Source organism: Gymnoscopelus braueri (assembly GCF_963280865.1).
Source record: "Gymnoscopelus braueri genome assembly, chromosome: 21".
Lineage (NCBI taxonomy): Eukaryota > Metazoa > Chordata > Actinopteri > Myctophiformes > Myctophidae > Gymnoscopelus > Gymnoscopelus braueri.
This window is the reverse complement of record NC_137623.1, coordinates 4,846,453-4,861,977: the sequence shown is the minus strand read 5'-3', so window position 1 is coordinate 4,861,977 and position 15,525 is coordinate 4,846,453. Positions and strand designations below refer to the sequence as shown.

At 39.1% G+C, this 15,525-nt stretch overlaps 1 protein-coding gene across 5 annotated transcripts; it reads right to left on the bottom strand.

Moving 5' to 3' along the window:
* Nucleotides 1–931: 931 nt before the first annotated feature.
* ralaa (v-ral simian leukemia viral oncogene homolog Aa (ras related)) lies at nt 932–14,744 on the bottom strand. Of its 5 annotated transcripts, none has more exons than XM_080417251.1 (5): nt 14,628–14,744; nt 6,546–6,805; nt 4,668–4,876; nt 2,234–2,408; nt 932–1,555 (listed from the first exon to the last, which is right to left on the bottom strand). In XM_080417251.1, the coding sequence occupies exons 2-5, from the start codon at nt 6,657–6,659 to the stop codon at nt 1,433–1,435; spliced, it is 621 nt and encodes a 206-aa protein (XP_080273377.1). In that variant the 5' UTR covers nt 6,660–6,805; nt 14,628–14,744; the 3' UTR covers nt 932–1,432. The 5 variants fall into 5 exon arrangements, with proteins under 5 accessions (XP_080273377.1, XP_080273378.1, XP_080273379.1 ...); XM_080417252.1 differs by lacking the exon at nt 14,628–14,744 and adding an exon at nt 13,409–13,450; XM_080417253.1 differs by lacking the exon at nt 14,628–14,744 and adding an exon at nt 13,188–13,313.
* Between the last annotated feature and the right edge of the window lie 781 nt (nt 14,745–15,525).

Sequence of the window (15,525 nt, the reverse complement as noted above, 5' to 3'; positions counted from 1 at the left end):
AAAAAGCTTTAAGTCAGATTGGTCAGTGCAATGTAAGCTTTTCTGGGTGGCACTCTAAAAAGAGTTTGTTGTTTTTGTTGACACTACCGAGTCTTAACGCTAGCATACAAGCACAACCCAAAAAGCAGGCAGGTTAATCGTAATGGAATTCTGGGCCTTTCTAAATCCAAGTTCTAGTAACATGTTTAAAACATTGGCTAAACTCTGACCCCTCTTTTTTCCATGTTTGCCACCAGTTTAAACCATTAAAGGAGTAGTTCACCCCAAAAAATACTTATTTTCTATCAATTACACACCCCATGAAGCCTTAAATTCATGGATTTGTTTTTGTTTTTGTTGCATTCCTAAGCCAATAATGTGACGACCGCGTGTACAGTATTTCCGCTAGGAGACACAAAGAGTCTACTTTGTGTCTCCTACCGGATACATTGGCATCTTTCCGCCGGTAATCAAATTATTGGCTTAGGAATGCAACAAAAACAAAAAAAAATCCATGAATTCAAGGCTTCATGGGGTGTGTAATTGATAGAAAATAAGTCATTTTTTGGGTGAACTACTCCTTTAAGACCGGGAACACATCTGAGTCATTTTAAAGATTTCTTTGGGCTATTCAAAAATAGCAGATCTACAAGATCATAGCATGGCACTCGGTGCCGCGCTATGAGCTTGTAGATCTGCTATTTTTGAAATATCGTGAAAATGCGTGCAAATCTTTGAATATATATATATTTTTTAATACATTTGTAAAATAATTTGTTCCAGGGAACCCTCCCAGAAGCAAAGATTTGAGTTACAAATGTTCCCTTTAAATATATATATATATATATATATATATATATATATATATATATATATATATATATATATATATATATATATATATATATATATATATATATATATATATATATATATATTCAAAGATTTGCACACATTTTCACGACTTTTCAAAAATGGCAGATCTACAAGCTTGTAGATCTGCTATTTTTGAATAGCCCAAAGAAATCTTAAAAATGTTCCCGGTCTTAATTGGTTAAATCCTGCACTGTTTAGAGATAACAACACACACCAAACTTCTATATCAAAAAAACGGTTTGTTAAAATCTCAAGACTGTTTTAGGCATTAAATGAAAACAACCATCCATGTGCCAGTACTCTGTCTATAAGGTGGTCAGAGTGAAGAGAGAGATAAAGTACATTAATTATTTGGAGTGTTTTTTTAACGGAGTTATAAATGATGTATGGGGGAGTGCCACGCCGTTACTACTACTACTCCTCCTGACCCCGCACGGCCCGGGGCGTCTTGGAGAGCCACCGGGCCAAGTAGTAATGGGCTCAGGGATTATCGGGCACAAATTAAATGCAAAAAATAAATCTGAGAAATGTAATTATGTACAGAAGCAAGTCACACTTGCTTCTTATTCTTTTGCCACTATAAAATACAGCATCTCTCTCTGATTCTCTTGGCCAAGCTTTTACTCTTCTTCTTTCCGTTTTTCTCCTTGCTGTCCTCCATTTTCCTCGCTCGGATCTCTCTCATCAGGTCAAAAAACACCTGTGGAAACATGTGTGAAATGATAATTCTGATATTTCTGTTTGTTAAATATAAGGAAAGACAACTTCAACTTAACCGATTAAGGCCGCGAACATCCGTGTAATTTTAGATTTATTTGGCTATAAAAAAAAATAGCAGAAATACAAGCTCATAGCGCGGCACTCGAGCTTGTAGATCTGCATTTTTTTTGGTTTATCGTAAACATTTATGCAAATCTTTGAATATATACATTTTCGTAAAGCAAACATTTTAACTCAAATCTTTGCTTCTAGGGGATTAATTCTACAAATGTCTTCTAAATCCTAACAGTTTTTTGAAAAAACTTTTTGCTATTATGCCAGTGGTTCTCAAACTTTTTTTAGGTCAAGGACCCCAAAAATGATATGTATTTGGCCGCGGACCCCCATCTCAAAATACGTTGTTCCAGGGACCTCAAGAAGCAAAGATTTGAGTTCAAAATGTTCGCTTTAAAAAATAATACATATATATTCAAAGATTTACACACATTTTTTAAAAAAATCCAAAAAATAGCAGATCTACAAGCTCGTAGCACGGCACTCTGTGACGCACTGTGAGCTTGTAGATCCGCTATTTTTTGAATAGCCCAAAGAAACCTAAAAATGACACAGATGGCATTCCCGGTCTAAATCCTGGTTAAAGTTGCGGTCAGACGTATACCTTGTCGACGTTGGCACGTGTTTTGGCGGACGTCTCCACGTAGCACACGCCCCACTGCTCGGCGCGGGCCTTGGCCTCGTCGGCGCTGACCTGCCGCCGGTCCTCCAGATCAGATTTGTTGCCGACCAGGAGGAAGGGCACGTTCTCGTCCTCCTTCACTCGTAGGATCTGCTCCCTGCAAAACACGACCACGTCATCATCATCACACAATCAGCTACGCATAGCATGCACACATAGACATGAAAGGGGGCTTGAGCCCCTGCCCTTTTACCCGTTGGTAAAAAAGGTGCCCTCTCCGAGTCCAGACCATGAATGCAGCATTTATTATGGTGAAAAATAAATGGTGAAAAAAAACGCAAATGCCCTACTCGAAGGCAGCATTCAAGTATAAGAGAATTGCCCCTTCCTTACTCTCTAAACGCTGCATCTCCAGTAAAGCTTGAGTATACCCAATTGAACGCTGTGTCGCGCACAGAATTATAGCCGATCTACAAGCTCACAACGCGTCCCAGCGCGACGCGTTGTGAAGTTGTAGATATTTTCGGTACGCGATACAGCGCGCAACGAAGTATTATGTCCAATCGAAACCTAACCTTGCCGGGCGCACGCACTCACATGTCCATTGTCCATTGAGGAGAGCAGACGCACACACAGAGAAGCGCAGACAATCAGTGATACGTCTTAATTTGAGACAGGTACAGTAGGTATTTGTGGACGAAAAATTATTATGCTGTTCATTTCCTCTCTCTCTCTCTCTTTATCTAATATAGCCTTAGATAAAGACTCTCGTAGATGTATTTTATCTATTTTAACATGTTTTATTTATCTACCTACCACCACCCCCCCAGATTGCCCTGAAATGTCAGCTCCAAAGACCGTACTTCTCCAAACATGTACAAATGCTAAATATAAGGTGCTTACCCGCTTGCCCCAAATGTTAACTCGGTGTAAGGCGTGTGTGTGCAATGTATTAGTCCATATATCTCATGTGGTAGATGAGACTCTCGTAGAGATAAAGGATTTCAAAATCGATCAAATACATCCACGAGAGTCTTTATCTAAGGCTACTTAAATACTTAATCATTTAAACTGCTCATTTTACATTGTTAACCAGTAATTTAAGGCTATACTGGAGTGTTAGGGCAGGCTGGGTGGTTGTTGTGGCTGTTCTGGCAAAGATAGTTTTTTTGTCAATGTGATCAGGGCAAGAAGGTTGTGGCCCACTGTTGTAGAGTAATATGCTGAATTGCTCATATAGATCATCAGTGACAGTAACTTTTGTATGAATATTGTTCATATTTGTGGAGTTATTTTTTCAGTATAACCCTCGATTCATAGTGTTAATTTAAAATGAGATGTTCCTCCAAATCTGGGTAGAAATGAAAAAAAAGACCGGCCGGCACCAGCAATAGGTGCCCTTTTGAAATTCCAGCCCCTGCCTCTCCAAATCCCTCTGCACGTCTCTGACACATAGCTATTAACCATTAAGTGCTTTTTCATGTCAAGGACCCCCAAACTGATATGCATTTGGCCGTGGACCCCCAGAAGAGGGGATTTATGTTAATAAAATAAAACAATATTCATATCCAAAATATTCAAAAAACATTTCAAGATTTGTCATGATTTTCATCCAGAATTCCACGACAGTGGCTAAAATGATCAGAATGATTCTGAATGATCATTCAGACGATACAAAGGAACTGCTCTATATGGCGGCCAAATTCAATCATATGCAACTGTAACAGCGTGATGAATCTCTTTAAAATGTAATGACAAAAAGGTCACATATTTTCTATAGACATAAGAGTATCCTGTTCCCAGCTTTTTCCATGCTGTAGTCGTGGCAAAGGCTGACGCATCACAAAATACACCTGCTGCCAGAGAACATGAATATGACCTGTAAATAATGACGGATTGAACCCATTCAATCCGGGAACGCATCCCTGTCATTTTTAGATTTCTTTGGCTATTCAAAAAATAGCAGATCTACAAGCTCATAGCATGGCACAAGAGTGCCGCGCTATGAGCTTGTGGGTCTGCTATTTTTGAAAAATCGTGAAAGTTTGTGCACATATTTAAAATATATGTTTTTTAAAAGCGATTTTTGGAAAATAGTGTGTTCCAGGGACCCCCAGAAGATAAAGATTTGAGTTACAAATGTAGAAAAACAAGAATATTTCCACAAAAAAAAACAAGAATTTTCTAAAATAGAAGATCTATAAGCACCACCCAAAGAAATGTATAATGACACAGTTGGACTGAATGGGTAAACCTACCAAAGTAGTAGTAGTTGTTAGTAGGAATAAACACAGAAGCACCCGGGAGGAAGTGGACTAAGAAACAGAGGAGGAGCCAACCCCAAATTCCAGATTCTAACATAATGGTAATTATGCAAGTATCAAGAAAACTATTTGGGATTAATTTTTTTTTGCACCTGAAGTCAACCGTTGCTGCGAACGACTCCAGCTCCGTGATGGAGAAGACGCAGAGGAAGCCCTCGCCGCTGCGGAAGTAATTGTCCCGGATGGCGGCGTAGTCCTCCTGTCCGGCCGTGTCCAGGATGTCTATCTGCACCTCCTCGCCGTCCAGCACCACTTTCTTCCTGTAGCTGTCCGCTTTGGTCGGCTCGTAGTCCTCCACGAACTACAGACCGGGGGGGAAAAGATCGAAGTTAGCAAATCCTGAGCATTCATTTAACCCTTTATTAAGACCGGGAACGCATCTGTGTCATTTTAAGATGTCTTTGGCTATTCAAAAATATCTGATTTTTTTGTTTTTAACGTGAAAATGTGTGCAAATCTTTGAATATATTTTTAACTCAAATCTTTGCTTCGGGGGGATTGTACAAATGTCTTCTAAATCCTAACAGTTTTTTGAAAAAAACTTATGTTGCTATAAAACTCAAACTTTTTTCATGTCAAGGACCCCCAAAATTATATGTATTTGGCCGTGGACCCCCATCTCAAAGGACCCCCAGAAGCAAAGATTTGAGTAAAACATTATATATATATATATATATATATATATATATTCAAAGATTTGCACACTTTTTTTCCAAAAATAGTAGATCTACAAGCTCATAGCGGGGCACTCGGTGCCGCGCTATGAGCTTGTATATCTGCTATCAAAAACACCTGAAACACATGATTGGCACGTTGCACCATAGCGGTAAAACATGTGAAACGCGTGAATGGCACTCAATGAGTTAAAAACCAGGCATAAGAAATCCCTCCCCAAATGTACTCTTAGAGGGCAAGACCACGCTGGTAGAGGTTTGGGTTGTGTAGTTACCTTGCCGTGATGTAACTCCAAAAGGTGGACAAGAAATCAAAAATAATTGCTCCATTGATTGGAAATTGATCATTCAAATTATGCTCCTCATTGACTTACATTGTACAGTGAAACAGCTCTCAAAGTCACTCTTTTAGCATGTAAACGAACACAAACAAAACTGATTCAGACAATATAGAACATCACAAAACCCAGTACTGTTTGTTTTTTTAATAAAAATGTTAACTTCCTGTTGAGAGCTGTTTCACTGTACAGCGTAAGTCAATGAGGAGCATATTTTTTAATGATCAATTTCTAATCAATGGAGCAATTATTTTAGATTTCTTGTCCACCTTTGGAGTTACATCATGGCAAGGTAACTACACAACTCAAAACCTTAAAAGTGGTCTTGCCCTTTAAGTAAATATTAAAATTATAGCATATATATACTATTATGTTTTAGTTTTTTTTTAATGTAAAATTGCTTTGATATCCGACCGATGTTTACGTTTTTTTTGTAGCTTGGATGCCATTGCTTTTGTCTTAATGGTTTATCCAGGCATTCTTCTGATCGTGCTCATGACCATGCAATTTGATTATTTGACGTGTCATTTTATTGACTGAATACCAAATCAATTAAATCAATCATCTTGCGCTAGATCGCGTATTTTAATAGCTTTCTTTTTTTTGGCGAGATCTGACATTCATAGTGACAAAACACTGTAAAAAAAAAAGTCTCGCTAGAAATCTTTTCAACGAGATTTCAATCTCGTCTAGCGAGACTTAGTTTTTTTTTGGTTGCATATCTAAAAAAAAAAAGCCATTAAAATACGCGATCTAGCGCAAGGCCTATCCGCGCATGTTTTAAGCTGTGGCGGACCCGGGATGGAGTTATGACATTCTTCTACTGTACCATTCATCCTAAGATATCATAACGTCATAGAAAAAGGTAAGAAAAACTCAGTCCAAAAATTGTCCTTTAATGGAATGACTCACTATATTCTGTGAATCTACACACAGATGCAGCTCTGCTGCTCCTTACCTCGTCATACATGAACTGGAGGGTCAGGGCCGATTTGCCCACCCCACCGCTGCCCACCATAATGACCTTGTGAAGGGCCAGGGAGTTCTGTCCCTTTGGCTTAGCGGCTGCCATGGTTCTGTCCACCCAGTGCTCCAAGTGTGATCACAAGAAAAGGTTTCCCAGTAGGAGACGGGAGGAGGGGAGGAAGAGGAGGAAGAGGAGGAGGACTGTACGATGGTATAGATTCCTGCTGCAATGATGATGGCTCAGTTTGACTCCTGGGGGGAAAAAAAGAAAGCGGTTGTAGCCGATCTGCCGAAAAATAGCCAATCTACAGTGGTGGAAAAAGTAATCAAATGTTTTACTTAAGTAAAAGTACCAATACTGCAATGTAGAAATACTCTGTTACAAGTAAAAGTCCAGAATTCAAAATGTACTTGAGTAAAAGTACAAAAGTATTGGCATCAAAATGTATGTTTTGTCAGAAGGATAGTGAAACTGAACCACACACACATACACGATTCTGTGCCTATCGGTACATAACTCGGACGGCGCTTAAGGCCCGTTCATAGTCCCTAGATGGGTCTAAAACGTGCGTCAGGGGGTGAGGGATTCCGTCCGTTCTTTACCGACGCATGCATAGTCGCTCACGTTATTTAGGGGTTATTTTATTTATTTTAAAGTGTACAGGCGTAATACACCTATTCATCCACTAGATGGCCACTAATATGTACCGCCGTACCCATAATGTTGCCATGTCTACTTATTATAAGCGACTTTGGGCTTATTTTTCTGTAAAGTTGCTTGTAAACAAACAAGCAATTTTGTATTGGTGGTTGCGGTTTTATTTGGGCTTGTTTCTAAAGTGTAGTTGCTTATTTGGGCCAATTATTATTTAAACCAGTGATTCTCAAACATATATTGTAGATCTGCTATATCCTAGTCGATTCTTTTGGGCTTGTTTTCATAGACCTGGTTGCTTATTTCTCTCACAAAACCTGGCAACACAGCCAGCTGCTGGCATCAGCGCAGCTAACAACATGAAGCTACCATTGTAGCATCTAGCCAAAACAACGCAATAAAAGACACAAACTAGTCCACAAACTAGACAAAAACAATGGTTGTCTACAAAACGTGAGTTTCGACCCCTACTGCACTGTGCTATATATGCTATATAATGTCACAGACCGTGGATCGACGGGTCTATACTTAAGTACATTTACTCAAGTACTTCCACCAATCAACGTGGGTATTTTTTTGGAGAAAGAGGGCCCGAGGAAAACTATTTTTCCTTATACTGCCAACGGGTTCCACTGGTACTACAGCCAACGTACAAACGAACGTACGTCGGCCTGACGGTGAATGTTGACTGCACGGACGGAAATCCTGGAGCCGTAAGTGACGGAGGGGGAGACAAAAACGACGACGCAAGGAGCGCTGGCGCTAGTTACGTATCCTTACGTCCGACTATGAATGATACTTTAGTCGACTAGCAGACCAGCAGTCGGCGCGCCTCCGTCATGGTCCAAAACTATACTTTTTAAAAAAGCGCTCCCCTTCCAATTTCCCTGGAATGCCAATTTCCCTGTGACATATATACTCAAAGATGTGCACACATCTAATTTATAATGTGCTGTTTTCACTGTTGCTACACTTACACTAAAAATATAAAATAACACGTGTGAAACCATATTCATAGCTATATAGGTATATGACATAAAAATTGAGGTATGACATTTATCGCACAGCCCCAGAAAGTTAAAAAAAATAAAAGTGTTAAATTGAACCGGAATTTTACCTATCATTTTATAATGGACTGTTTACTTTTCGTGCAAGTGGGCGCGACCATTGGGCAAGCAGAACATGACCTGCACTTGCCCGACAGGCAAGTGCCTCTGAGACCTTAGTGTCACTGTCTGTCAACCTCTGCTACCTAACTACTATCTGGTACCTACATACATACAACATACATACACACAAGTCATTCATATTTATATATTTTTGACTATAATGACATGCCCAAAAGTGGTTAAATACCACCCACAACTAGCAACACTCTCTAGGGCTAACTGTGTCAGCATTAAGGTAAACACAGGGATTTCTATAAGTGCCCTGCATGACTGTAATCATTGTGATAATGATCATAGTCCATAGGACTGGGCCTGTAATCTGCAGCCTTATATAAGCAGTTCGTTCATTAATCTTTCCTTCCCACTGCGTCTTGACAGCAGTTCCAAACTGATCATAATCAGATGACAAAGCAAATTACCAGACTAATGGCTGCCAAGTTGGTATTTGTTTTTTTAGTTTTTTGTTAAATCTACTGTATATTATGTGCCAAGCCAAACTCACACTCTATTGTAATCAAATTAACCCCCGTTTCAGTTCCGTGGCAAGTTAGTACGTTTCAATATCACACAATACACAATGAATGGCTACATTCCAGTCAGCCAGGAGGAACAAAAACAAAAACCTGTATCAGTCATCAGGATATTATGGTGGATTCTTGGGTGACAACAGTGCCTCAACCCGTTAAAACTAAGAACGCATCTGTGTAACCACTTAAACCATTATTGTATACTTGTGGCTATTCAAAAATAGCAGATCTACAAGCTCATAGCGCGACACTCAGTGCCGCGCTTTGAGCTTGTATATCTGCTATATACGGGCTTGTAGATCTGCCTTCTTTTTTTTTTAAATCGTGAAAATGTGTGCAAATCTTTTAATATACATATGTTTAAAAGCAAACATTTGTAACTCATATCTTTGCTTCTGGGGGTCCCTGGTACACAATATTTTTATATGGGGGGTCCGTGGCCAAATACATATCATTTTGGGTGGTCCTTGACATGAAAAGGTTTGAGAACCACTGATATAGAAACATAGGTTTTTCAGAAAACTGTTAAGATATCAGTATAATCCCCTAGAAGTAGAATCCCCTAGAAGCAAAAGATTTGAGTTACAAATGTTCTGCTTCAAACACACACACACACACACACACACACACACACACACACACACACACACACACACACACACACACACACACACACACACACACACACACACACACACACACACACACACACACACACACACACACACACACACACACACACACACACACACACACATATATATATTCAAAGACCATGCATCTGTCTGAATTGTCCACTATTTTTTTAAATAGCAGATATACAAGCTCATAGTGCGGCACTAGAGTGCCGCACTATGAGCTTGTATATCTGCCATTTTTGAATAGCCAAAGAAATCTCAAAATGACACAGATGCTTTCCTGGTCTTAATGGATTAAAATGGTTTTAGCCAGATTGAAAACACAGTCATGCTGCCCAGTCAGAGTCAGAGAGAGACTGCACGGTCATTGAGGTGATTTTCCACAACAACATTTCCATACCATTAAGGTCGTGTCATGCTGCTGTGGTTATTTTCCACTGGATTTTCCAATGGAGTCTTAAAAGGATAACATAGTATTACTAGTGTTTTTTAGTAGGCCAGTCACAATTATTACATAATCGTATAATCGCAATTATTTGAGATAATCGTCAAAACAATTTCCATGTTGAAAAATGGTTCATACATTTTCAAATATAAAAAAGAAGAAATAGCAGATCTACAAGCTTACAACGTGTCACAAATATTGTTGGCAAATTTTTTTGGAGAGTATAAAATTATTAAAAATGTCAGGAATTTATCTATATATTTAATTTATTTGTCACATCTGCCGTGTGCAATTTTAAATTACGAAGCCTAAAAAGGCAAACATATATAAGTATTCAATGACAAAAAAACACAATCAAAATAGTTCATCGCGATTATTTGCGAGACAATAAATCGTCGTGGAAAATGTCATAATTGTGACGCCGCCCTAGTTTTGAGTAAATGTTGTCCCATTTAAGACACGACCCAAATGACATGTCCCGCACCCCTCCTCCCATGGCCGAGCAGCTGATTACAAAGAGAACCTCAAATACGGCATGACAGAATGTGGGAGGACGGAACGCACAACAATGATTATACTGTTGTTGTTGCTTATTAAACTCCATGGTGTCATTTATTTTCACTCTCGTTCTGTGGCTTCTGACTTTTAGGAGAGAACTGTTGTTCACGTTCCAAAAAGAGACAAGACTTGTCCTGCCAAAAAAAAAAACTGGAATCAGTTTTTAAAAGTGTTTAATCTGATCGGAGTTATTATATATAATAGGTTCATAGGATCAGGATTTTTAGCGCACCCCCCGTCCACAGGAAGAGAAAAGAAAGAGACAAGAAAAAAAACATAGGACAAGACAAAGAAGACTAGATTAGGACAACAAGAACTCAGTCACACTGTCAGTTCATCACAGAAACCACACACACACACACACACACACACACACACACACACACACACACACACACACACACACACACACACACACACACACACACACACACACACACACACACACACACACACACACACACACACACAAGGAGTCCTCTACAGCAGTGGTTTTCAAACGTTTACATGCCAAGGACCCCTAAATGGATTTGGCAGTGGACCCCCATCTGAAAATGTTGTTGTGCCAGGGACCCCCAGAAGAGAAGATTTGTGTAATGCAGAAATTCTTCAAACACTTTCTCGAAGATGTTTCGAAAATGTAAAAAAATTGCAGATATACAAGGCTTACAAGCGACGCGCTGCGAGCTTGTATATCTGCAATTTTTGAATAGCCAACGTATACAATATGGATAAAGGGGTGGGAAAGAAAGTATTAACACCTTTTGCTGGGGACCCCCTGGAACCCCCTCAAGGACCACTGGTGGTCCCTGGACCGCTGGTTGAGAACCACTGCGCTATACAGTGGGAAAAGGTGGGTCTTTAGCATGGTTTTTAAAAGCTATGCTAAAGAAACCTACTGTCCTACCGTTAACAGAAAACCCCTGAAGAGTTTTTAAGGTTATCCGAAATGTAAGGTGAACGAAACAAACCCATATCATGTTCATCACAGCACTAACTGTGAGGCTTTCAAAGGCAGGACAGGTTGCAGCCAGGGTCACGTTTTCCAATAGCTGATTATTCAAAAGGGACAATTTATTTAGCATAAGGCGTCCTCAGGTGACAATAGCAGAGCCCACAAGACAAGAGCCAGTAAGTGCAGCTAGAATAGGATTTTATATCGCTATACCCCCCCAGCAGTGGTGGAAAAAGTACTCATATTATTTACTTAAGTAAAAGTATCAATACTGCAATATAAAATTACTCTGTTACAAATAAAAGTCCAGAATTAAACATTTACTTGAGTAAAAGTACAAAAGTATTGGCATCAAAATGTACTTTAAGTACCAAAAGTAAAAGTACTAAACTGTTTGAAAATAGTAGATCTACAAGCTCACAACGTGTGTGAGCTTGTAGATCAGCTATTTTCAAATAGCCTAGGTATAAAATATGACTGAAGTGGTTAATGTATGTTTTATAATGTAATAATGTATATCTGAAATGTAAATAGTAACTAAAGTTTTCAGATAATTGTAGTTGAGTAAAAGTACAATATTTGCCTCTGAGATGTAGTGGAGTAGAAGTAGAAGTATTGAAAATAGGAAATACTCCAGTAAAGTAAAAGTCCCTCAAAATTGTACTTAAGTACAGTACTTGAGTAAATGTACTTAGTTACTTTACACCACTGCCCCCCAGAACTATAGGCATAAATGTTAACATGTCATCATCATAATATATATATATATATATATATATATATATATATATAGCGTGTGAGTTGAAACCATTTGAATTGGAACTGATATAAGTAGGAATGGGACAATAATCGTTATTAACGATTATCGTGATAAAAAACGCTAAAAATAATGGTATCGCAGAGATTTTAATTCATCGTGAAATTGTCCTTCATCATACTCTAGGATGAATTAGGTTGTGTTGAGCTGCAAATCCAGCACAACTTCCAAAAATAGCAGATCTACAAGCTCACAACGCAACGCGTTGTGAGCTTTTAGATCTGCTATTGTTGGTGAACGTTCCCCCCCAGAATAGGGATGCCGGGGGGGGGGTTCAAGTGGTTAACAACAAAAAGTGGCGTTTTAATCATATTTTGATTATCGCAATAATATCGTTAATCGCAATTATTTATTCCACGATAATCGTGACATGTCATTTTAATATCGTCCCATCGCCAGATATACGCAGACACTAGAAGAGTCACAAACATTAGCTATAGCTTTAACACACACTCCCAATATAAGACAGAAGAGCCAGACAGACAGACAGACAGGTAAAGAATGCACTAAACAACAACAACAGTGCAGCTAGAATATGATGTTATAGTGCTGCTACCCCCCAGAACTATAGACATAAATGTTACCATGTCATATATAGGCTATAATATACCCTTAAAACCATCCAAATGGGGAACTGATACGCAGACACTCAGGATGAACCAGCTCACAACAACAATAGCTTTAAATGAAACACACTCTGATATAAAGACAGATAAAGGTCCAGACAGACAGGTAAAGAATGATATAAAGACAGATGGTCCAGACAGACAGGTAAAGAATGATATAAAGACAGATAAAGGTCCAGACAGACAGGTAAAGAATGCACTGAACAACGACCATCCTTGTCAACTTAATCCCATCCACACTGACCTGTCCTCCTATAGCCATTTAGCTCCACTTAGCTGGTGACATGACAACTAATACTAATAGTCATTAGCCTGGTTATAACAGCACACAACAACCACCACCCTGATGTTAGTGATCTAAAAACCACAGCACCATGAATTAGACTTATTATTAAAAGTCTAATTATTATAAAATAAAACAAGGTCTCTTGCAACAGCTGTTTGTCTGATAGCTTCTCAACTCACCCAGTGTGTCTGTGTCTGATGATATCTACCCATCTAGGACGAACACCACCTAGGATGGCTCAATGACGTCACGGCTAGGCGTTATCTAACGGCTGTGTGTGTGTCTCCCGTCCTGAACATAGTGTTGCCATGTCTGCTTATTATAAGCGATTTTGGGGATTGCACATGATTCGTTTTTTGGGGCTTATTTTGATGTAGCCCTAGAATGTCTGTGATCTTACATACATTTCAAGTATTCCAAATACACAGTCATAGATCGCTCTCGGGGCCCCACTGTGTAGTGGCGATCTGCGCGGCCATAAAAGTGCTCTAAACTCCGTCTGTACTCACCCAATAATTAATTCCTAAGAGTTGGAGTCATATTTTGTCCTCTAGTTTCATATCCATTTGAAAGTTCTGCCAGAAAACGTGTGTTTAGTCAAATATCTCCACTTTTTCACGAGTTGCACACGGACGACTTTCTGTAGGGAGCTAGGGGGGGCGACTTGAGTGATGGACCGTTTGGGTGGTGGCGCAGATCGCCACTACACAGTGGGGCTCCGAGAGCGATCTATGACTGTGTATTTGGAATACTTGAAATGTATGTAAGATCACAGACATTCTAGGGCTAATTTTGATGTATTGTGTAGTTGCTTTTTTTTTATTTATTTGTTATATTATTTGAACCAGTGGTTCTTAAATCTTTTCAGGTCAAGGATCCACAAAATAATATTATATTTGTCCACAGACCCCCATCTGAAAATGTTGCGTGCCTGGTTGGTGTTGTTAAAATGTCTATTATATTCAAATTCTGCAGATCTACAAGCTCACGATATAATAGCCAAAGGTTCCTTTTGGGCTTATAGACATGGTTGCTTGTTTCTCTCGCAAAACCTGGCAACACTGCCTGAACCTCAAAACACCTTAAGAAAAATTACCCTTTGCTTTCGCTCGAATATTACGTTTTTATCCCGTTGAAGATACGTGGGACAATACCGCGACACTTTGTCGTCGACGACTACGTCAGGTGTGAAGACAGACAGACAGGACACGAACCTACACACGCTTTAGCTTCTTCCAAATGACGTCACTGTCGTATCCTTGGTGTTCTAGAATGGCCAACTAAAACAAACTAAGCTAGCATTAAACCAACAACAGCTAATAAAACAAACACACCGAAAACAACACCGTCATGTCGTGTAGCTGGTATGAGATAAGACATAAAGGACATAAAGCTCACCTCTTGCCACAACGTTAGATTTGAGAGACAACTGGACAATACTTCAGCTCAAGCTAACTTGTAGCTCATGGCTAATAGCTTCCTTTAGCTAGTAGCTACGTCCAGCAGCAGAGAGAGGCTGTAGTCCAGTCTGTGGGCGTGGCTGCCTGACATGACAGGCAACCCCCGCCCACTTGGGAGAAATGACCATACTTTTCATCAGTGGTGGAAAAAGTACTCAAATTCTTTACGTAAAAGTACCAATACTGCAATATAAACATACTCTGTTACAAGTGAAAGTCCAGAATAAAACAATTACTTGAGTAAAAGTACAAAAGTATTGGCATCAAAATGTACTTAAAGTACCAAAAGTAAAAGTACTAAATATTTGAAAATAGCAGATCTACAAGCTCACAACGCGTCGCGATGCGACGCGTTGTGAGCTTGTAGATCGGCTATTTTCAAATAGCCTAGGTATAAAATAGGGCTAAAGTGGTTAATGTATGTTTTATTATATCATAGTTTATATCTGAAAAGTAACTAGTAACTAAAGTTTTCAAGTAAATGTAGTGGAGTACAATATTTGCCTCTGAGATGTAGTGGAGTAGAAGTAAAAGTCTTGGAAATTGGAAATACTCAAGTAAAGTACAAATACCTCAAAATTGTACTTAAGTACAGTACTTGAGTAAATGTACTTCGTTACTTTCCACCACTGCTTTTCATGTCATTCATATTTTGCTATTCATAATAAATAGATAAATAAATACAATTTATGATGAGGATTCTGGAGGGAAAAAAATGAGTTGGCTCTAATCTAGCCTTAGATCAAGACTGTGATCGTAGAAGTATTTTATCGACCACACACCCCCCAGTGCGCACTGGACTTTCACCAGTAAAGGCTGTACTTCTCCAAACATGT

What these genes read in the sequence shown, in the direction of transcription:
- ralaa (XM_080417251.1), bottom strand. Translation starts at nt 6,659, where the DNA reads ATGGCAGCCGCTAAGCCAAAGGGACAGAACTCCCTGGCCCTTCACAAG. An exon ending in TCCAGTTCATGTATGACGAG is followed by an intron (nt 4,877 to 6,545) that starts GTAAGGAGCAGC and finishes CCCGGTCTGTAG; the next exon opens with TTCGTGGAGGACTACGAGCC. An exon ending in CACGTGCCAACGTCGACAAG is followed by an intron (nt 1,556 to 2,233) that starts GTATACGTCTGA and finishes ATGTTTCCACAG; the next exon opens with GTGTTTTTTGACCTGATGAG.